The sequence below is a fragment of the Dama dama genome, chromosome 18 (assembly GCF_033118175.1).
Source record: "Dama dama isolate Ldn47 chromosome 18, ASM3311817v1, whole genome shotgun sequence".
Lineage (NCBI taxonomy): Eukaryota > Metazoa > Chordata > Mammalia > Artiodactyla > Cervidae > Dama > Dama dama.
In genome coordinates, this window is record NC_083698.1 from 35487501 (window position 1) to 35512018 (window position 24518).

The 24518-nt window shown below is 36.0% G+C and overlaps 1 protein-coding gene across 1 annotated transcript in view; it reads left to right on the forward strand.

Annotated features, from left to right (window-relative positions):
• The window catches only part of PCLO (piccolo presynaptic cytomatrix protein), a 379046-nt gene that overhangs the window by 25413 nt on the left and 329115 nt on the right, over positions 1 to 24518 (forward strand). Inside the window, 1 exon segment of the mRNA XM_061165135.1 lies at positions 1 to 442. This exon segment is cut by the window's left edge and continues 956 nt beyond it. Coding sequence (XP_061021118.1) covers positions 1 to 442 — 442 coding nt within the window.

Here is a 24518-nt window from a genome sequence, read left to right on the forward strand (position 1 = left end):
GCCTGGGTCTCATTCACAGGGTGGGCCAGCGGCCCCAACAAAACAAGTTCCTCCTCCTTCACAACCACCTACTTCTCAAGGGCCACCCAAATCCACGGCACCGCCAGCACCTGCAAAGGTTCTACCTGTGAAAAAGGAAACCAAAGCTCCAGTAGTTGAAAAACTAGAGCCCAAAGCTGAACAAGTTTCAACAGTAAAAAGAACAGAAACAGAAAAGAAGCCCCTGCCTACTAAGGACAGCAAACCTTCCACGGCTGAACCTCAAAAGGTTGTTCTTCCCCCGAAACTGGAAGAAACCCCCAAACCAGACTCAGCCTGTCCTCTCTGCAAAACTGAACTCAACATAAGTTCTAAGGATCCTGCTAACTTCAACACTTGCACTGCATGCAAGAAACAAGTGTGTAATCTCTGTGGATTTAATCCTACGCCACACTTGACTGAGGTAAGCAATAGTGGTGTCACATGTGAATGTGAGTATATGGTGTTAATTCAGAAGTGTTTTGGTAGTCAGTTTTCCTAGCAAAAAATACATTTCTGAGTAAATAAAAACTGATATTGTTATCTTTGAAGGAGCTTTAATTTCTTATTAGGCTTGTGCTTTCTTCTTAAACATTCATGTAATTTATACTTTTCTGGCTTAATGTACCAAAAAGTAAGAAGATGAAATGAGCTGATAACTTAAAATAATGATTATCCCATTCTTTTATGAATTAACATCCTATGGTTTTCACCTGAAAACACAGAATAAGAATTGTAATTTACTGTTCCCACTGTCTCTCATCCTTCCAGTCTCTTTCATACATTAAAAAGAGAAGCTTGATTGATTGCAAATCCATAAGCTACATGAAATCTGTTATTTTGCAAAAGTTAAGAGCCTAATGTAAGTTAATAATATTGTCTGCTAGAAAATATTGGTTCAAATATATAATAAGACTTTTTATAATCCTGTTTAAGCTGTTATCTGGCATAAATATAATAGAGCACTTTATTAGGAACTGTGGAAAGAAAAAGGAGTTATATGGATTTCAGTGACTAATGTCAAGAATTTTTTTTTTAAATGGGTAGACCAAAACACTTCTTCCACAGTGTAAAAAGCAGATAACAATTTTCTACCTAATATAGTTACAGAAAAATCAATAAGCATTAAGACTGTGTTAAGGCTGTTAGAGTATTTGGATTTTAGGAGATTGAGGGGTTGAATGATTGCTGCTTAGGTAAGTAACAGTGATACTTTAGTAAACATTTTGGGATTAAACTTAAATCATTGTTCATTATTTTTATGCAAATCAGTAATACTTAAGGATTATTTTATTTCCCCTCCTTGATTTTGTAATTCATTGACATGCAAAAAAAAAAAAATTGTTTAGTTGGATTTAACAACTGTACAAAAGAGATTTTAGAGATTGTTTTTCAGTTAAATTTTTTAAAAGAATAAGTTATAAAACTTTTTTTTTTTTACTTTTGAAAGTATTTGGTTGCTTTGACATGTTTAACACCATATGAAAGGGATTGTCCCTATACACTTAAGCTGATTTTTTTATCCTCTTTAACTGTGATGAATAATGTTAACCAGGATCTGTTTTAAAGGTAAAAAAAAATTATGGTTTCTTTCAGCACTTCTTGAGTGGTCACAAGTGTAATTATTACTTACAGTATTTGGAATTCGGTGCAATAGCAAAACAACTTTAAATTTCTTCCATATTTTTATAAGAATTGTTTTTCATTGTGTATTTATGAAGAGGGGAATTTCAGTTTTTCCAGGACAATTGTATTAATTTCATACATTTGAGAAATTGTACCTTTTAATGAAGAGTTTTATGATATGGGTATTTAAATAGTTATAAAACAAACTGCAACACTAAAAACTAAAATACCCGGAGAAAGTGTATTTTGTAGACACTGAAGAAAGGGCTATAACGTGTGTGTGTGTGTAAACACCTATATGTATGTATGCATTTGGGTCATAGTGATTATTAGAATTCTGTTAAGTGTTTGGAGGTGTGAAGTGAGAGTTCTTGAGAAGAGGGACAATAAATCTCTCAGGAAAATCTGATTTTCTGTGTTAGCAAATTATATTTCGGAAGTGGTAATTTTGAAAGGAGATTTCTTGAATCAAGCGGAGAATTATTATCTAGGATGTGTGTGGAATTTTAATAGTTTGAAAATATAAGCGGTTTTAAGTTTTCAAATGGTGCATGAGAACTCCTATTTTAAATACATCAGTGGAATTTAGATAATCTGTCATTGTTCAGATTGTTTTTTTCTTTGGCCGTTTCTTTGAATGTGGAAGATCATATTTCAGAGGAGAGAAATATATGATGTAACAAAAGCAGTTGACTCATGTTCTTGGCTCCACTTGACTGTGTTAATCTGAGGGAAGTTTTTAGCTGGTCTGAGACCTTAATGCTGTCTGATCTTTAGGTAAGCTCCATTAGCTACCCTGACATCAAGGGAGTGAATGAAGGTTACTGGAGTTAATCCGTGTTGTTGTAGCTCCTGCTCTTTTACCTAGAAGACTTCAGAGCACTGGCAGAAGAAGCTGGTTGAAAAAGACACCCTATGTTTGCATGTGTGTGTGTGTATGCGTACATGTACTTGTATATTCAGGAAATTGTAAATTCAATGTATACGCTTTATGTGTTGTGCTGTCCCAGTGTTTCTATTATTAACTAATCTCTCCTCATTGTGAGTGGTTAGAAATATCTCATCCTTAATCCGTGTTTACTTGCTTTGTTTCTCGGATTTCTTTGTTCTGCTTGTGATAATTTTCTTGTGATCCAATATTTTCTGCTGGGCTGGCACTGTACTTTGATTCTACTTTGAGAGAGCACATACTGAAAATACTCAGACTTTAAGCCTACAATGCAGAGAAATGGTACTCCTCAAGAAAGAATTCAACTACATATTTCCATTTATTTTTCTAATAAAGCACATGTAACACTGTGTGAAGCCTCTGCTTCTCCTCCTCTCTTTTCTATGAGCCAGGATGTCTTGTCCTCCTGATGCCTCTCTGCCCTCCTCTTTTTGTGTTCTGTTCTAGTGGTGAGAAGAGCTGGTCCTGGTTTTTCATGGGTTGGGAACTATGAACACTATCTCTGCCCTCCCCATCCATTCATCAAACACACCTGTCTCTAAGGCTGTTTCCTGTATGTCCTACTCGGCATCTCCCACAGCACCCGAAGAGTGCCAAGGCTGCCTGCAGGGTCCTGGACTATTGCCAGGCTTCAGCCTGAGCCTTATGGTTTAACTGTTTTGTGCCCAGTATGTACACATAGTACTATCATCCATTAATCTCTGATAGTAAGGAATGGTTTTTTAGGCTTTAATTTCTGCCAGATCAGGAAATATTTTGTCTTTGAAGGAGTTTTATGAGGCAGCAAGGCTTTCTGAAAGAGCTACTCCTATAGAATGTGGAAGCATGTTGAGAAAAACAGCGTAAATTGGCAATAAATTTACCTAGTGAATTTTAATTATTCCGGGTCAATTTAAGTGCAGAAAGAAGTCAAAGTTACTCATACTGGGTATTTTATTGTTTGTATTGCTCTTTTGGAAAGGAAATTCTTACTATGAAAATACAACTTAAATTTGTTTCCACATGCTTCAAGAAGTCCTAGAGTCATATTTCTGCTTCCTTAGTAAGAATTATGCATGGCTTGAATGATTTGAAATAGCCAGCATATATTTGTTACCAGGCAACAAATGGGCGTTTTGAGCCGATTAAGATCCAGTAGTATAACTGAGTTCTCTTCAGATCTTTGCTCTGTAGCCAAGGTGACTTCTGCATTCTCTCAGACCCTCTCTTGGACCCTTCTCTCTCAGAAGGTCTGATGGGGGTTTGCTTCAGTTCTTAGTTTAGTAAACAGGTAATATCTTGGTTTAACTTTAAAGACCATTGCTTAAAGTTTAAAAAATATATCTATTACTAAAATATTATGATTTCATAATAATATCTATTACTAAAATAGATATATACACACATACACATACATACATATATGAACAATTAAAAACTGAAAGAATGATCAGAACTCAATAAGGGGAAAATAATTCTACCAATAATCAGTTTTTAAAGAATTCCACGACAAAGATAAATACATATTCTGTGTAAAAATTTCTGGCATCCCAAGAAAAGAGGGACATCTGTTGCGCTTTTTGACTAACATGAGAGTACTGATAAGTTTGTAGAAATAAAATTTTTACTTAATAATCTTTAGAAGGAATTTGATATTACCTTTTTATTAAGTGATATTTAGTTGAAGAAAAATCCAAAAATGGGTTTAAAATAGAGATATTTTGTTTAAAGAAATTGAAACAAAAAAGTAGATTCTTCATTAGTCTTTTTATCTATGCATTTTAAAGTATTTAGTATTCTGCTCTATGTGGTAGTTCTATATCCTGATATTAAGATAGTTCATTTTTAATGTGATTAAAAACTTCTTAAATATTACATAAGTGGTTACATATTATTCAATTCTATGGTTCTTTGGTTTTTTTTTTTTTTTTTTATACACATTCTCCTGGTATTAAGGACTTAGGTTGTTTTCATTTTTTATTATAAATAAAATGAATGTTTTGGGGTATAAATATTTGCATTTTTACCTGTTTCTCAGAGAAAGCTTAGTGGTACTAAGGTTACTAAATCAAAGAATAAGAACCCTGAAGTTATCAATTTTTTTTGGAGATATGATAGCAGTTGACATTACCACTAGCATCTGTGATGCCTTTCTTAATGCAGCCTCTCCAAATTTGAATACTATCATTTATAATAAAATTGGTTAATTTGGAAGTTTGAAAGTGCTATCATATGATTCCTTTGATTTGTATTTCTTGGATTACCAGAACTTTTATTTAGATATTAAATGTATATAGATGGTTCTAATTACGATTCAGACATAACATTGTGCAGACATTGTAGGAAAAAGTAAACTGGTATTTGACTATAAGTCTATGTGACACCCTTCCAGGTGGCACAGTGGTAGAGAATCCTCCTGCCAATGCAGGAGATGCAAGGTTCGATCCCTTGGTTGGGAAGAGCCCCTGAAGAAGGAAATGGCAGCCCACTCTAGTATTCCCATGGACAGAGGAGCCTGGCGGGCTACAGTCCATGGATCACAAAGAGTCAGATATGACTTAGTGACTAAACAACAACAATATGTGAAACACATTGTATCAGGCATTTTTATACAACAACCCTGTGGAGCAGATTTTAGAGCTGCTTTAGAGATCAGGAGAATGAGGATCAGAGAGGTAGTTACCAAGCCACAGAGGTATCATTCAGAGGCTAAACAAATGCTCGATCCCCTAGACCATGTTTAAGTAACATGGAAAGGGAGATGGTGGTGGTTTAGTTGCTAAGTCATGTCTGACTCTTACGACCTCATGGACTGTAGCCTGCCAGGCTCCTCTGTGCCTGGGGAACTGGATAACAAACGTCACTTCTTCTGTGCTTGTGTTGTGTTAGTTGGTAATTACTAAGACTTTGATATCAACAAATTTGCTAAAATGTGCATCAAACCAGGTAACATTTGGGGCCCACAGAATAATGGTGGTTGTGTTATATATGGCTGAATTTAGAAGCATATGCAGATTGAGAGCTTCAGAAGCATAGAGGCTAGCATCATCCTTTTCTTTCCGGATAAGCCTTTCAACTGGTCAGCTTTTATTTAGGTGAAAGCATATGACTGAATGATGAAATGATGTCCCTGCTTTCATGTATAGCAGAAACATGTATAGGGCATGTATAGGGCAGAAACACATAGTTGCTCCAACTGTAAGAAATACTGTCACTACTATATTCCTGTCAATGCATGCAGAGACTTTACTCCATGAAAATAATGTAAGTGTTCCATTGGTGATAGTGGTGGTGGTTAATCTTTGCTTCTACCAACATTTTTGTGTAGCCTCGTTTGTTCCATTCCCAGGAGTGGGATTGCTGGAGCATAGGTTTTATATATATCTGCATGTGTTAGTCACTTAATCGTGTCCGATTGTTTGCAACCCCACGGACTATAGCCCTCCAGGCTCCTCTGTCCATGGAATTCTCCAGGCAAGACTCCTGGAGTGGATTGTCATTGCCATGTATATATATCTTAAACTGGTTCTCCACCATAGTTTTATCCATTTTTAGTTTGACTAACTTTGCATACATGCTACTGTTGTTCTAAAGATGCATTGCCTGATAAGATAGTCACTGGACAAACATGGCTAATGAGCACCATGGGTCAAATTAAGATTATTGAAAGTGCAAAAACCACATTAGATTTTGAAACTTTAGTATGGAAACTGTAAAATAGCTCACTGATAATTTTAATTTGGTTACTATTGTGTAAGACTTATCCTTAATGTTGCTGCTATGACTGCCTTTTCACATGTCACTTTGCAGTTGTGTATGCCTGCACTACAATATACTTCTGTGTAGGATATGTGTTTTTCTTTTTATACAAGAAAAACACTATTACTATATTTATTGCTTCCAGAGCTTATTTTCTCTTCCAGAGCTTAATTTCCTCATATTATACAGCTTTTCTGGTTCTCTTTCTGTGCTCTACTGAGCAAATAGTTCTTGGGGCTCTTATCATCAGGAGATAAACTACTGATACCTAGCCTGGCCCAGCCCAGCCTGATGATCTCTGTTCTAGGCCCTGCTAATCATCAGTATGAGATCTCAGTACTATTGATAAGTGTACTGTGGTCCTACCAACCTTTAGGTCAAGATATCTCTTCTACTGACTCTTCTGGTTTCCTCTATTCTATTTTTCCAAATATTTCCTCTATTCTTTTTTTTTTTTTTCCAGAACTCTTGGGCCTGTTTATATTCTTCCTGTGGCTTTGGGTGAAAAATCATACATTTTGAGGTCAATTGCTTCTAGAAGACTCAGCAATATATTATGTTAGAATTTGAATGTTCTGTTTTTTTCTTCCTTCCATTTCTTTATGGCCATTCATTCTCTTTTAAAACTCTATTCCAATAATTTGTATTATAAAACCGTTGTTCCTTATAACAATCCACAGAGTACTAAAGTATCTGAAGAAGCATGAAAAGCTTCCTCTTCCTCTTGTACGTCATGTTAACGCTTTAGTATCTCTTTAGCCTTTTTTTTTGCTTTTTGTTTATTTATAAAATGGTTATACAAACAGTGAAATGTAGACAGATTTCAGATCTTTGAAAAAAGATTTATGAGCTTGTGTTTTCAGAAATAATGTATTTATTTTGAAATGAACATGTGTTCTTACTAATTTTCATTCAGTTTCTTTTTCACAACATTTTGTACATTTGACATTCTTTCAAGTGAACTCTCATTGACTTGCCTAATTCTATTTATGAGGGAAATAACTCTGGAGAATGTCAGTATTGATGGACATTCTTCTCATGAAAACTGAGAAATTGAAGATGTTTCGAGTTTCTATTAATGTGCAAACAAGGCTACAGTGAAACATCTACACATACATTTTCCCGTTATATCTTGATATATTAGATAAATTCCTTGAAACGGGTGGGTAAAGTTGAGACAAGTGATGTTTGACAGAGTTTCCATATTACCTTGTTTAAAAGAGTAGTAATCATAGTCTTGCCAACAAACTATTAGTGTCTCTAGTTTCCACACTGTCTCTAGTTTCCACTACTATAGACTAGTAGTTCTATAATAATTGGTTTCAAGAGTCAGAAACTAAGCAGTATTGTTGTGTAATGTTAAATTTCCATGCCTATTTTGAGAGTAAACATTGTATATGTGAACATCATGAGTTTATCAACTACTTGTATTTTTCCTTTTTGAAGTTGCCCATTTATACCCATTGGTCATAGTTTCATGTGTCTATGTCTGTGTATTTCTTAAAATAGTTTAAATTATTGAATTCTTTGTTATCTTGAAATGATTTTCCATGTTGATCACTTGGTTTTTTTATGCAAAAAAACTTTATGAAATTTTCTTCTGTACATGAATTTTTTTAAAAAACTTTTATGCAATCAAATCTTTTAATTTTCCCTTGATTGCTTATTTTGCTAAAGAAGGCCTTTTCACATTTTTATTATAAAAATAGCCTTCTACATTTATTCCTAAACATCTGTAGTTTTATTTTTTACTTCTAATCACATATTTATCTGTAATTCATTTTTTTTTGGTACCATATGAGGTGAAGTGCCTAACTTTATATGTTCAAAATGTATAGCCACTTGCTGCATGTTATTTATTAAGCAGCAATTCATCATTTTCACTCTGGTTTTTAGCGTCATGTTTCACGTAATAAATTTCCATTAAGACACAGTTTGCTTTTCTAGATTCTTTCATTTGTACTGTTAGTTATATATCTAATTTAGAATACTAGTACTTTATTATTTTTATTAGTATAGTTTTAATATTTAAAAATATTAAATATGCATGAAAACCTCAGCAAGAGTCTAGTAATATGGCATTGTCCTGGGCAGGATTTGACTTTACCACTTACAAAATACTACTATTCTACTTATAAGCTAATAAATTAACTTGTTACAGTTTCATAGGTGCCGGTAGTAGACATGACACTCCTAGGTCAGAGACAGAGAACGTTAATACTCATACCGCAGGAGGCAGCGTGAATGTCAGCATATTTGCATCAATTCCTCTTGCCCCCCACTCTTGGGGGATCACATGAGATATGGACCTAGATTGACATTACACATGCAGGTGTGAATCACAGGTGAGGAGCACTGAGCTTGTGGAATCCACCTCTTTTATAACAAGCAGTAGGCCAGTTTGCTCTTTGTCCTGTGGAGTTTTTACCTCATCCCTAACGTTGCCTGTTGAACAAAGAAGTTGAAGAATGGCCAACGTGAAGAGCAGCCGGGGTCTTGTATTGTTGGCAAAGCCTTTAATGGATGAAGGTGCAGGAGAGTCCCATTGAGGATTGTCTTTCCCAAAGGGATTAATAAACCAATGGTTTTAAAGCTTAAAATATTGTGAACTCCTCCTTCAAATAACATTAAATGTAGAAACCATGCAATGCAGGAGACCCGGATTCGATCCATGAGTCAGGAAAATCCTCTGTAGAAGGAAATGGCAACCCATTTCAGTATTCTTGCATGGAGAAATTCATGGACAGAGAAGCCTGGCAGACTACAGTCCATGGGGTCGCAAAGAGTCTAACGTGACTAAGCAACTAACACACACACACACACACAAAGACCATGTGTAGAAGAAAAGTGGAAGTGTAGATAAAAGTGGAAGTATGCTGGTTGAGGCCAGCTTCATCTGCTCAACTGGGGGCTGGAAGCTGCTCATTTGGCTGCCTGTCTTATTCTTGGACCTGCCTCTGATCCAGCTCCATGAAGCTCTCATGAAAAAAAGCTGCTTCTCAAACCTCATACTTTAAAAATGAAGCAAATTAGACTCAGGTAACTGAAGTTTTATGCTTACAGTTGGGATCAGATAGTAGTACTTGTAGTACTAAATAAAAATACCCTTTCCATTGTTTGTCTTCTGCATCTCCTTTTAAAACTTCTTTCCTTTTCTTAAACTTTGTGAACAAAAGAAATGGGAAAACTTCCTAAAACAAACAACTCAATTTTATATTCAAACAAGAATTGTTCTGGAAGAAAATACACACTCCATTATTTAATTTATATTAACATTTTCTTGCCATATTATATGTAGGTTATATAACCCCCATATTAATACTAGTGTTAATATGATTTAAAAATAAATTCAATGGCATTTCTACTACACAGAGTTGTGGACCTTACTGAGAATACTGTTTGATTAAATTATAAAAATCAACCTAATCAGATTCAAAATAATTCTAATATGACAGTCTGTACTACTGATAATGTAATTTATCTGGTCATTTTATAGAACTTATTGTAGGTCCACCTTACTCTATGAGAAAAATTAATTATAGGTATTCATACAAATAATTGAAACTTTTGTTTTAATGTTAATATTGGAAGATAATACACATATTATACACAGTGTGTGTATATATATATACAAATGTTGTTTTTAGTTGCTAAGTCATGTCTGACTCTTCTGTGACGCCATAGACTGTAGCCCACCAGGCTCCTTTGTTGTGGGATTTTCCAGGCAAGAATGTTGAAGTGGATTGCCATTTCCTTCTCCAGGGGATCTTCCAGATCCAGGGGTTGAACCCCTCAGTGATCAAATCCACATCTTCTGCATTGCAGGTGGATTTCCTTACCACTGAGCCACCAACGAAGCCTTTATACATATGCATGTGTATATATTTTAGATCTAAAATTAGAAATTTCCCTGGGAAGAAATTAGGACTTGAAATACCATGGGGTTTAATTTTGGGAGATAACATATATGAAGTGTTGTGTATTAACATGTAGAACTGTGAATTACATCTACCAAGTTTAGAAATGTATAATGTCAGGTAGAAGTATAGTCAGAAGAAATAAAAAATATGCCTTGCACATAGAATTAACCATTGGGATAAAAATAACCTCATATATCTGTGTGTGGAATGCCTAAACTTAGATTTAAATACTTTTTGCTTCTCTTTTGTATTTTTTAAAATTCCATGAGAAAAAAATGAACAATCAACTGTTGGAAGATATGTCATTTTAACTTATCAATTTGGTAAGCCACAGAAAGAAGGGATACTCATTTAAAGCATTTTCAGTTTTTTTTTTAATATGACCATGAGAAGGGTTTTATAACAGCTATTAAAGATCACAGGAAAGATGATTATTAGTTTATCTTAATTGTTTTTAAATATTTAAATTAGATTTGTATTTACTTAGATTACCATTTAAGCTTGTCACAATAATTAAATTATTGCATTTCAACCAGTTTATCTTACTATTCCATAACTTATTAAATAGAATAATTTTTTTTAACATACCACAAATTGTCACTGCTTTCATCAGCTCAGAATACCATCACAGGCAGTTTTATTTTGCATCTGCTAAAAATAGAACCTCTCTACCTGAGCCACAGTTCTGAAGCAAAGCTAATTAAAGCACTCAGTAAACAATATACCTTTTCATTGAATAAATGGTATGCAGGAATGTCTGTCAATTTCTTTTGCTATTTACTCAGTTTTCTTGAAACTGTGGACTTCTGGCATCTATTAAATGTCACGTATTTATTCTTACATTCTTGCTTAATTTATTGACATACTGCAATACATGAGTAACCAACGGAAAGTAAATACTCTCCACTTTAAAATGAAAAACTCGTATTCATACAAAATTATTATGTAAGTATTACCTAAGTATATGAAAATCTTAATAATAGACTTAGAGTCTTAAATAGAAGTGAGTGTCAGCTGAGCCTTAAAAACAAAAGATTGAATGCTTTGTGACTTTCATAAAAAGAGTCATCCTCTATTTAAAAACCTCGCTCATTTATGAAGTTCTAGATGACCTAGTGTCAGTGTTCTCAAGGCATTGTAATATAATGTAAAGATGTAAACTAAATGATGCACCTGACACATTCCGGTAATACACCTGTTTGAATAATCTTTGATGAGTTTTTTTCCTTTTGCAAAAATGCATTTTATGTGAGTCCCATAAGATGCTACACTAAAAACATATCCCTCAAGAAAATTTGCAAATGCTTCATATTTAATCTCTTTTAAAGATATGAATTTCATATATTGCTTCTATGACAAGCCTTTTTTAATAAAGAAACTGGTTTAACCAAGTATTTAAAAAAATTGCCACATAGTCTTTTTACTTATTGAGCAGAACTTGTATTCTAAATGACACACATTGCTCAAGAAATAGTATTTTAAATAGAGTTTAATTAATACCTTCATTTTCATATTCCTAGAATTCTTTCTTTTGCTTTCAGAGACATAAATGACTCTGTCTAGGGAAATTTTCCAACAAGGTGTGTGACACTCCCTTCACATTCAACATGCCCCATGTTGGAGTCATTGTTTTTTACCCCGTGTTCTTAGATGGGGAAAGAGTGTCTGACTTTATTTTTCTGGGCTCCAAAATCACTACAGATGGTGATTGCACCCATGAAATTAAAAGACGCTTACTCCTTGGAAGGAAAGTTATGACCAACCTAGACAACATGTTAAAAAGCAGAGACATTACTTTGCCAACAAACGTCCGTCTAGTCAAGGCTATGGTTTTTCCAGTAGTTGTGTATGGATGTGAGAGTTGGACTACAGAGAAAGCTGAGCGCTGAAGAATTGATGCTTTTGACCTGTGGTGTTAGAGAAGACTCTTGAGAGAGTCCCTGGGACTGCAAGGAGATCCAACCAGTCCATCCTAAAGGAGATCAGTCCTGGGGGTTCATTGGAAGGATTTATGTTGAAGCTGAAACTCCAATACTTTGGCCACCTGATGCAAAGAGCTGACTCATTTGAGAAGACCCTGATGCTGGGAAAGATTGAGGGCAGGAGGAGAAGGGGACGACAGTGGATGAGATGGTTGGATGGCATCACTGACTCGATGGACATGGTTTTGGATGAACTCTGGGAGTTGGTGATGGACAGGGAGGCCTGGCATTCTGGGGCTCATGGGGTTACAAAGAGTCGGACACGACTGAGTGACTTAACTGAATTGAACTTCTTCATGTATTCCCTGTCAGACTGTAAGGCATCACAAATCCAGAGAGTCATTTCAGCTTTTCCTTGTCTATCACTCACCCAGAATGGTAGCTTTCAACTATTGTCAGTTTTATTAATACTTACTAAAAGGATCACTGTTCTCTTATCTTCTTCTTAGTCTCACCATGAGAGATTTGTTTGACCTCATTTGTCATCTCTGCTAATGCAATAGGCCCTGAATATTTTATTTGGGGAAACTCAGTTTTTTGAATTTCATTCTCCTACAATTTTCTGTATGTTTGTGCAGTTTCCTTTTTTACCATGTTCTGCTGAATCTCTTAGACTTCTCTCATGTAGGACTAAATGCCACAAACAAAGTGTATACTTGGAATCCTTTGTGCCTCAGTACTATGCATATGCCCTTTGCATTTGCCCCAGTATTCTCCACTTTCCCACATCTTTCTCACCTATCTGTTCTTTGAGATTCATCTCAGATACCCTTTCCTCTTGATTCCTACTTCCTGTTATAATACTCCAATCAGCCCTCTTAAATAGTTTGCAGTTGTCTGTTCCTGTCATCCCACAGGATTGTGACCCCTGGAGCACCATCAGTGCTATCAAAATACCAGGAGGTGGTAGGTAATCAATACATGTTTGTTCAGTGAAGGAAACACAGAATTTAGGGAAAGGACACACAGAGTAAAAGGCATGCTTTGTGTTAATAGCATCATAATTATAGTTAAAAATAGTGTGAAATTTTGTTATTTAGTTCTATATTGGCTGCAAGTATTTTTAAAGCTCTCTTAAAAAATGTTACATATCAATATACATATATATATCTTTGCATATATTCTTAAAGTACAGAAGTATTAGAAGATGAGCTTTTTTTCTGCATGAAAAAATAAGAAATTTCTATCTTAAAATTATTTATTTAAATAGTACCTCAGTGAAGTTAACCTAGACCACTCTATTTAATACTGTAACCTGCCTCCTACCTCCCATAATGCAAAAATTCCTTGCCCTACTCTTTCTTCTGTCCATAGCACTTCCTACCTTGTTACATAATAGTTCATTTACTAATTTATTATGTTTTTTGAAAATTATCTCTTTGCCTTACTAAGTACAAGTTCTGTGAGTGCCAGGTCTTTGGCATACAGCAGACTCACAAATCCAGGTGACTGGCATATAGTAGACTCTCATTAAATCTTCATACAATGAATGTGTTTGTCCTATATATATGGTTACTATAGATGCATTATCTGATACAATATCCAATACTTGGATATTGGTTCACAATGCTGAGATCTAGTCAACCTCATATCTGGTTGGGTACAAATATTTTAGTGACTTTCTTACCTCACGTTTTCCCACTATGCCTCATTTCAAATCGTGAAAAGAAGACAGATATACCACATATTTGGAAAACTTTCTGCATATAAAGTCTCATTATCAAATTAAGTTCATAAGGGATAGTGTATCTTCTGTTATGGCTGAAGATAAGTGAATAAAACTGAGCTTCATGGAAAAGAATGAATTTGGTGATCCATAGAGAGGCAGCATAGCCAGGTTGTCAAGATGGCACTTATGCCACTTCCTAGTGACTTGATTTCCTCACCTCTAAAATGGCAATGATGATGACAGGAACTACCTCATGGGGCTGTTGTGAAGATTAGAAGAGTGGATGTCTGTTAAGCTAGCAAACAGTTCATGATGCTGCACTTGGTAAAGCTCAATAAATAATAGTTTTCTTCCCACAGTTGGCCAATCTAGTAGGACTGTTATATCAAGATATCCTTTTTGCTGAATAGACAAGATAAAAATGATTCCTTTTAAATGAAACTTCTCTTCTAAGAAGAGTTAAGCTGCTTAATGAAATATGTTTTTATGCTAAATAGCATTTGTGGGCCTTTACTGCAAGCTTGAAAGATTATTTCAAGTTATTTATATTACTTGGTAAAAAATAATGGACCCTGACTAAAAGGAAACACATGCATTGCTGTGTTCTTTTATTTGTTGTCAACAGTGCTTTTATTTTTACTTTTTTACTTATTTAGTGAGAATTACCTGTGATTGTGGTGTATTAATATGAATTCATTCTTTACATATGAAAAGAAGCAAAGTATCTCTAAGATTTTTAAAAATATTTTCATTTGGAGAAGCTATAGCGTGAATTTTCTTAAAATGAGCATATTTGTAAAGCCTTAGAAAATTGCTGATAAGTATATTACCAACAAGAATATCTTAACATGAGAAATGCTTACTGAAAATTATGACTAAATGGCTTAATTCATGTCAACAGTGGCTGAGATGTATTTTCTTTCCTGATATTTAAATGACTTCACATTTTTGTATTTATAAAGAATTTGAATTAAATGAAGGCTTTATATCAGATGATTTTTTACTAAATTAAGCCCAGTATCCAGAATTGTAATATTGATTTATCTTAGTTCATAAAAAACAAATGTGTATTTCCTGAATAAAATACTCTGTCACCCTCAGGGAAATTATAAATATACTTTATGACCAATAGATTGTTATTTGCTACATAGAAATAAGCAATCATATCATTTGTAGTTATAAAATGATGTTATATACTCTATTTTTTAAAAAATTATGTAACATTGAAAGGAAATCTAAATATAGAGTGGATTTAAAGGTGACATTAATCTAAAGTCAAACAGTAAAGACTGTTTTGTTTTGTTTTTTTCCTGCATGGGTTTTAATTTCTTTCTTTCTTTTTTTTTTTTTTTCCATTTATTTTTATTAGTTGGAGGCTAATTACTTTACAATATTGTAGTGGTTTTTGCCATACATTGACATGAGTCAGCCATGGATTTACATGTGTTCCCCATCCCAATCCCCCCTCCTGCCTCCCTCCCCATCCCATCCCTCTGGGTCTTCCCAGCACACCAGCCCTGTCTCATGCATGTCTCATGCATCCAACCTGGGCTGGTGATCTGTTTCACCCTTGATAGTATACTTATTTCAATGCTATTTTCTCTGAACGTCCCACCCTCGCCTTCTCCCACAGAGTCTACAAGTCTGTTTTGTACATCTGTGTCTCTTTTTCTCTTTTGCATATAGGGTTATCGTTACCATCTTTTTAAATTCCATATATATGCATTAGTATATTGTATTGGTGTTTATCTTTCTGCCTTCACTCTGTATAATGGGCTCCAGTTTCATCTATCTCATTAGAACTGATTCAAATGAATTCTTTTTAATGGCTGAGTAATATTCCATTGTGTATATGTACCACAGCTTCCTTATCCATTTGTCTGCTGATAGGCATCTAGGTTGCTTCCATGTCCTGGCTATTATAAACAGTGCTGCGATGAACACTGGGGTACACGTGTCTCTTTCAGATCTGGTTTCCTCAGTGTGTATGCCCAGGAGTGGGATTGCTGGGTCATAAGGTAGTTTTATTTCCAGTTTTTTAAGGAATCTCCACACTGTTCTCCATAGTGGCTGTACTAGTTTGCATTCCCACCAGCAGTGTAAGAGGGTTCCCTTTTCTCCACACCCTCTCCAGCATTTATTGCTTGTAGACTTTTGGAGAGCAGACATCCTGACTGGCGTGTAATGGTACCTCATTGTGGTTTTGATTTGCATTTCTCTGATAATGAGTGATGTTGAGCATCTTTTCATGTGTTTGTTAGCCATCTGTATGTCTTCTTTGGAGAAATGTCTGTTTAGTTCTTTGCCCCATTTTTTGATTGGGTCATTTATTTTTCTGGAATGGAGCTGCAGGAGTTGCTTGTATATTTTTGAGATTAATCCTTTATCTGTTGCTTCATTTGCTATTATTTTCTCCCATTCTGAGGGCTGTCTTTTCACCTTACTTATAGTTTCCTTTGTAGTGCAAAAGCTTTTAAGTTTCATTAGGTCCCATTTGTTTAGTTTTGCTTTTATTTCCAATATTCTGGGAGGTGGGTCATAGAGGATTCTGCTGTGATTTATGTCAGAGAGTGTTTCGCCTATGTTCTCCTCTAGGAGTTTTATAGTTTCTGGTCTTACATTTAGATCTTTAATCCATTTTGAGTTTATTTTTGTGTATGGTGTTAGAAAGTGTTGTAGTTTCATTCTTTTACAAGTGGTTGACCAGTTTTCCCAGCACCACTTGTTAAAGAGGTTGTCTTTTTTCCATTGTATATCCTTGCCTCCTTTGTCAAAGATAAGGTGTCCGTAGGTACGTGCGTTTATCTCTGGGCTTTCTATTTTGTTCCATTGATCTATATTTCTGTCTTTGTGCCATTACCATACTGTCTTGATGACTGTGGCTTTGTAGTAGAGCCTGAAGTCAGGCAGGTTGATTCCTCCAGTTCCATTCTTCTTTCTCAAGATTACTTTGGCTATTCGAGGTTTTTTGTATTTCCATACAAATTGTGAAATTATTTGTTCTAGTTCTGTGAAAAATACCATTGGTAGCTTGATAGGGATTGCATTGAATCTATAGATTGCTTTGGGTAGTATATTCATTTTCACAATATTGATTCTTCCAATCCATGAACACAGTATGTTTCTCCATCTGTTTGTGTCCTCTTTGATTTCTTTCATCAGTGTTTTATAGTTTTCTATGTATAGGTCTTTCATTTCTTTAGGTAGATATACTCCTAAGTATTTTATTCTTTTTGTTGCAATGGTGAATGGTATTGTTTCCTTAATTTCTCTTTCTGTTTTCTCATTGTTAGTGTATAGGAATGCAGGGGATTTCTCTGCGTGGGTTTTAGTTTTCTATTGCTTTATAACAAGTTGCCACAAACTTTGCAGCTTAAAACAATACTCATGGGTTATCTTACAATTTTGTAGCTCAGAAGTTTGGTATGGCATAGTTGGCTACTCAGAGCAGATCTTAAAAGGCTAAATTAAGATGTTGGAAGGCCTGTGTTCTTATGTGGGGCTCTGCCAGAGAACCTGCTTCGAAATTTATTCAGGTTGGTTGCAGAATTCAGTTCTTTGTGGTTGCAGGATGATGTCTCTGTTTCCCTATCAACTATCCCCTGGTGCCACTGTTAGTTCTTGCAGGTTGATGGCCTTTCTTATCTTAGAGCTTCTCCACCTTCAAAGCCAATAACAAAGAATTTCATTCATGTGGAATTCAGCTCACACTTTGTTTTTGGCTTGAAGGACCCAGGCTTTCCCAAAAGATCACCTGGTTGAATTGAGCCTGACTGGGTATCATCTCATTAGATTTACCCCAAAGTCAATTGATTAGTAACCTAATTGAGAGATGCTCCATCATATGTACCATTTCCACCTATACTAAAGAGGAGGGGATTAAATAAGATGTGCAAACCAGAGAGCAGAAACCTTAAGAGATCCATCTTAGAATTCTGTGTAGCAAAGCAACTGAGTTATTGGACTTACTAAAGGTAGAATGTTTTGTAAAGAACACACCTATTTATTTGATTTTTGTCATGGAGCATGGCTACTTAATTGTACATGGGTACTTAAGTGATACCTGAATGTAAAGCAGAATTGTGTTTATTGTTGTTGTTGTTCAGTCATCAAGTCATGTCCAACTCACTGTGACCCCATGGACTGTAGCCCACCAGGCTCCCCTGTCCAGTCAGGAGTACTGAAGTGGGTTGTCATTTTCTTCTCCAGGGGATCTTCCCAGACCAGAATTTAAACCCATGTCTCTTGCATTGGCAGGTTGATTATTTACCTCTGAATCACCAGGGAAACCCTAAAGCAGAATTAATTTATCTCAAATCCCACTGCAGGAAGGAGAGTGAGTTAGAGCAGTTTCAGAAGTAATTTTTATGGTGTCAGCTCCCCTTTAAAGCCTTCCTCCATGAAAATAGTGGGGCTTCCTTGGTGGCTCAGATGGTAAAGAATTTGCCTGCAGTGCGGGAGACCTGGGTTTGATCCCTCGGTTGGAAAGATCCCCTGGAGGAGAGTATGGCAACCCACTCCAGTATTCTTGCCTGGAGAATCCCATGGACAGAGGAGCCTGGCAGGCTACAGTCCATGGGGTCGCAAAGAGTTGGATAAGACTGAGCGACTAAGCATGCATGCATGAAAATAGCAATGCATCAGACTTTTTCTTGGCAGTTCAGTGGTTCAGACTGCACTTCCACTGCAGGAAGCACAGGTCTTATTGCTGGTCAGGAACTAAGTTCTGCGTGGTGCATGCTACGTGGTGTGACCAAAAAAAAAAAAAAAAAAAAAAGTAGAAATACATTATTCTATTTGGGATAGTAACAAGAGGTTTTTATTAATTTACAGTTTAATGCTTGACCTTATTTTGTAATCTTATCATTAATTTATTAAGTGAGCCAGATTACATAGAAAATAAGACGATATAATTGCTTCTAGGGAAGGAGATGGACTACAGGGCTTAGCACCTAGCTGGCTGTGTGGAAGTAGAAGGTAAACATGACTCTATGGTTTTCATTCTGGGATGTTGAGGCAGTGATTGTAAAATCAAGTAAATATGTAATGTTCAATTACCAGAATGCTGATTTCAGAAGGTAGTTAGATTAGTCAATTTTAGATCTCAGAAGACATTTAAGAGGTAGTTACCTTGTACTGGATATCATCAGAGGAGATATGATGTCAAAATCATGAAATTGTTTTGTAATGTTGAAGAAAAGAAGACACAAAGGCGGACATAGAGGGCTGAGCGCTAGGAAAGGCAAATTTTGTGGCAAAGGAGGAAAGGAGGCAAATTAGTTCCAAATTAGGAAATCTGAATTCAGCTGCAAGACTGTCTTTCAAAATTGATGGAATGCTGTGAAACCATTAACATAATAACTGAGTGCTATTTGGAGAAACCATGTATTTATGATATTAATTAAAATATGCTTTTGCTTTTTTATTGTAATCATTTATAAGACTGCAAAGACCATTCTTATGTGAAAATAGGTGAATTAGAATGGTAGATTTACCGGGAATAAAAGTAACATATGACCTAGCAATCCCAGAACTGGTCATGTACCCTGAGAAAACCACAGTTAAAAAAGACATAGGCACCCCAATGTTCATTGCAGCACTATTTACAATAGCCAGGACATGGAGGGAACCTAGATGTCCATTGATATATGAATGGATAAAGAAGTTGTGGTACATATATACAATAGAATATTATTCAGCCATAAAAAGGAACAAATCTGAGTCAGTTCTAGTGAGGTGGATGAACCTAGAGCCTGTTATCCAGAGTGAAGTAAGTCAGAAAGAGAAAAACAAATATCATGTATTAACGCATATATATGGAATCCAGAAAAATGCTATTGATAGACTTATTTGTAGGGCAGCAACAGAGATGCAGTCATAGACAACAGTTGTGGACACAGTAGGGGAAGGAGAGGGTGGGATGAATTAATAGAGTAGTATGGAAACAAATATATTACCATATGTAAAATAGTGGCAATTTGCTGTATGATGCAGGGAGCTCAATGCAGAGCTTTGTGACAACCTGGAGGGGTGGGAAGTGGGAGGGAGGTTCAAGATGGAGGGGGCATACATATGTGTGTATGCGTGCTAAGTTACTTCAGTCATGTCCAACTCTGCAACGCTATGGGCTACAGCTCACCAGGCTCTTCTGTCCCTAGTTATTCTCTAGGCAAGAATTCTGGAGTGAATTGTCATGCTCTCCTCCAGGGGCTCTTCTCAATCCAGGAGTCAGACTCTCATTGCTTATGACTCCTGCATTGACAGGCGAGTTCTTTACCACTTGTGCTACCTGGGAAGCCCAGACATATGTATACCTATGACGGATTCATGTTGAGGTATGGCAGAAAGCAACACAACACTGTAAAGCAATTATGCTCCAGTTAGTTTTATTTTTTTTAATTTTAAAAAAGAATGGTAGATTTATCTTCATTTTTTCTTTAAATTTTTTGTCTTTACTCTTTTAAAAGTATATGGAAAGAGAGTCTGTATAGCATCATGTGACAAAATCATCACTTAAAACAGACATTCAAGCTGATACAATTTATTCATTATGAATCCCAGACAGCTAGAAAGATAAATTATATTAATATCAAGACCACAGAAAATAGAGATGAAAAGGAGCTGTAAGTTAGGGTTAGAGCTACTGAGAAGGTGTTGAAGGCCTATGGAAATTAGATTCATCCATTGGCAAGATAAGTGAATAATCAGTGCAGTTCAGTCGCTCAGTTGTGTCTGACATTTTGTGACCCCGTGGACTGCAGCACGCCAGGCTTCCCTGTCCATCACCAACTCCCAGAGTTTACTCAAACTCACGTCCATTGAATCAGTGATGCCATCCAACCCTCTCAGCCTCTGTCACTCCCTTCTCCACCCGCCTTCAATCTTTCCCAGCATCAGGGTCTTTTCCAGTGAGTCAGTTCTTCACATCAGGTGTCCAAAGTATTGGAGTTTCAGCTTCAACATCAGTCCTTCCAATGAACGCTCAGGACTGATCTCCTTTAGGATGGACTGGTTGGATCTCCTTGCAGTCCAAGGGACTCTCAAGAGTCTTCTCCAACACCACAGCTCAAAAGCATCAATTCTAAAGTGCTCAGCTTTCTTTATAGTCCAACTCTCACATCCATACATGACTACTGAATAATAAAAAGTTTCAAAAGATGAGAGTAGTTTGTTAGGGAGTGAATAGTGGCTCGAAAGTAGCAATGGAGAGTACAAAATATACAACTTGGGACTTCCCTATAACTTAGATAGCAAAGAATCTGCCTGCAATGCAGGAGACCTGGGTTTGATCCCTTGGTCGAGAAAATCCCTTGGAAAAGGAAATGGCAGTCCACTCCAGTATTCTTGCCTGGAGAATTCCTTGGACGGAGGAGCCTGATGGGCTACAGTCCATGGGGTTGCACAGAGGGGGAGATGACTAAGCAACTAACACACACGCACACACACACACCCCTGACACCATCACACTCCCATGGGGATATTTTTGGGAATCTGTCTAAGAAAAATGTATAATTATGGAAATGCTGGCAATTAAAAAGAAAAATAGAGGGAAAAGTTATAGGATTAAAACATGGTTTACTTGGGGGCAAATTTAAAGTCTGTGAGAACTGCAGACACCTGTCTAGTCCATTGGGTGAGGTATAAGGTTAAGGTCTTTGTATAGATATGAATATGTGAGTTTGAGAGTTGTGGCAGGTAGTGAGATCTATGATTATTATTTACAAACACAAAGAAGTGGGGGGATGAAAAGAAGTTCTGAGTACTAAGAACAAACTTTCATAGTAGTTACAATAATTATAGTAGAGCCATTTCAAGTAACCACAGTTGTTCTGGGTACAATACATTTAGCCGATACAACCCTGATTCAGAGAAGAATTAATGAAGGAGGTTGGCTAATAACAGTGGTCATATATAATAATCAATTCTCCCCATGTAAAAAACTGAAGAAGAAGAATATATTTTGCAAAATAAAAACAGCATAACTCTACCTAAAAAGTATTGAACATTTATCCCTTTCTTCCTTTATTTGTTAAAGGACTATGGATGAGTAGAGTCTGTTTCAGAATTATATACTTGAGTAAGTATTCATAAAATATTTTACATATAATTTGGGTAGAATTTTTAAAAGGTAAAATTCAGGTATGAAATTGTATTTGATTTTTTACAGCACATATAGTGGTAAATGAAACTTTTAAAATGATAGTTTCATGTTAAACTTTCCTATGAAGTTATTTCTATTTCTCTGATAAATGTGTTATGATGGATAGAATGATAGATAGATTAAAAGGTAGAAAGATAGTGTATAGGCTAGGTTATCATTTGTGATGTGAAAAATGATCAAATAGTTATGGCTGCTGCTGCTGCTGCTGCTAAGTCGCTTTAGTCGTGTCCGCCTCTGTGTGACCCCATGGTTGGCAGCCCACCAGGCTCCCCCATCCCTGGGATTCTCCAGGCAAGAACACTGGAATGGGTTGCCATTTCCTTCTCCAATGCATGAAAGTGAAAAGTGAAAGTGAAGTCGCTCAGTCATGTCCGACTCTTCATGACCCCATGGACGGCAGCCCACCAGGCTCCCCGTCCATGGAATTTTCCAGGCAAGAGTGCTGGAGTGGGTTGCCATTGCCTTCTCCAAAATAGTTGTGGATTTAGGTTCTAATGTACAAAGAAGAGCAAAGGAAACTAAAATTCACAACTTTCTCTACTAATAGTGATTTTTGCTTCTTCTTTAAAATTAGTGACTATTTTTTTAGAAATGAGTTTTTTCTCTCTTACTATACATACCTACATGCACACATACTATTTTACATAAATTATATTACTTTTAATTTATCAAAGAATATCTGAAATCTATTATAATTTGAAACTTTAGTTATTTCTGTGTATATATATTATATGTATAATACATATAATTTAATATATATAATACACACATATATAATTTATGGATCATTTTATTAATTTGCAAGTTATTTTTGTCTTCCAATGAATAACATTTCTAATGAATTTAACTGGATATATCCATATACTTGAAAAACTCAAATTAAAACTGAAAGTTATTAATTTTAAAGATGATTAGGATTGACTTTTTAATAGATAATTTAGTTAGAGTTAATTTTAATTTAAGTTAATTAAGTCTCACTTAAGGCCTAAATAAAGGGAGCATTATTGTATTTTGTGTATTTGACAAATGACAGAATAGTAGACTTGGGTGAAATGAATTCATGTTAGTCTTGACTGAATATTAAATTTTGTGCTTCACAACACTAACCTCCAGCACATGCTAAATAAAATTTGTCCAGGCATGACTGTGGCAATGTGAAACTACTCATGTCTAGCTGTGTTTTCTTCCTGTTCCCTTGGTCACTGACATAAGTCATAGGTGCGTAATTGCCTGGCTGATGATAGTACAGCTTCTTTAGTAATTCCAGCAAACATCAACATGCACTTGCAATTGATAGATAGTAAATTTCTTTCTTTTAAGTATTGCTTGTATTATTTCTTTTCTTCAAAGTGGGATGGCTTTTGGCAAGAAATACATTTAACTGAATTTCAGTGTCATCAGTTCAGTTCAGTCACTCAGTCATGTCCGACTCTTTGCAACCCCATGGACTGCAGCAGGTCAGACTTCCCTGTCCATTACCAACTCCCGGAGCTTACTCAAACTCATGTCCATCGATACCATCCAACCATCTCATCCTCTGTCTCCCCCTTCTCCTCCCACCTTCAGTCTTTCCCAGCATCAGAGTCTTTTCCAAGGAGTCAGTTGCTTGCATTAGATGGCCAAAGTATTGGAGTTTCAGCTTCTGCATCAGTCCTTCCAATGAATATTCAGAACTGATTTCCTTTAGGATGGACTGGTTGGATCTCCTTGCAGTTCGAGGCACTCTCAAGAGTCTTCTCTAACACCACAGTACAAAAGCATCAATTCTTTGGCACTCAGCTTTCTTTATACTCCAACTCTCACATCCAAACATGACTACTGGAAAAACCATAGCTTTGACTATGGTTTTTAGATAGACCTTTGTTGGCAAAGTAATGTCTCTGCGTTTTAACATGCTGTCTAGGTTGGTCATAGCTTTTCTTCCAAGGAGCAAACATCTTTTAATTTCATGCCTGCAGTCACCATTTGCAGTGATTTTGGAGCCCCCAAAAATAAAGTCTGACACTGTTTCCATTGTTTCCCCATCTATTTGCCATGAAGTGATGGGATCAGATGCCATAATTTTAGTTTTCCAAATATTGAGTTTTAAACCAACTTTTTCACTCTCCTCTTTCACTTTCATCAAGAGGCTCTTTAGTTCTTCTTCACTTTCTGCCATAAGGGTGATGTCGTCTGCATATCTGAGGTTGTTTATATTTTTCCCAGCAATCTTGATTCCAGCTTGTGCTTCATCCAGCCCAGCGTTTCTCCTGATGTACTCTGCATATAAGTTAAATAAGCAAGGTGACAATATACATCCTTGACATACTCCTTTCGCAGTTTGGAACCAGTCTGTTGTTCTGTGTCCAGTTCTAACAGTTGCTTCTTGACCTGCGTACAGATTTCTCAGGAGGCAGGTGAGGTAGAACGATATTCAATGTCATGAATATATACAGATGATAAAATGATGATAAAA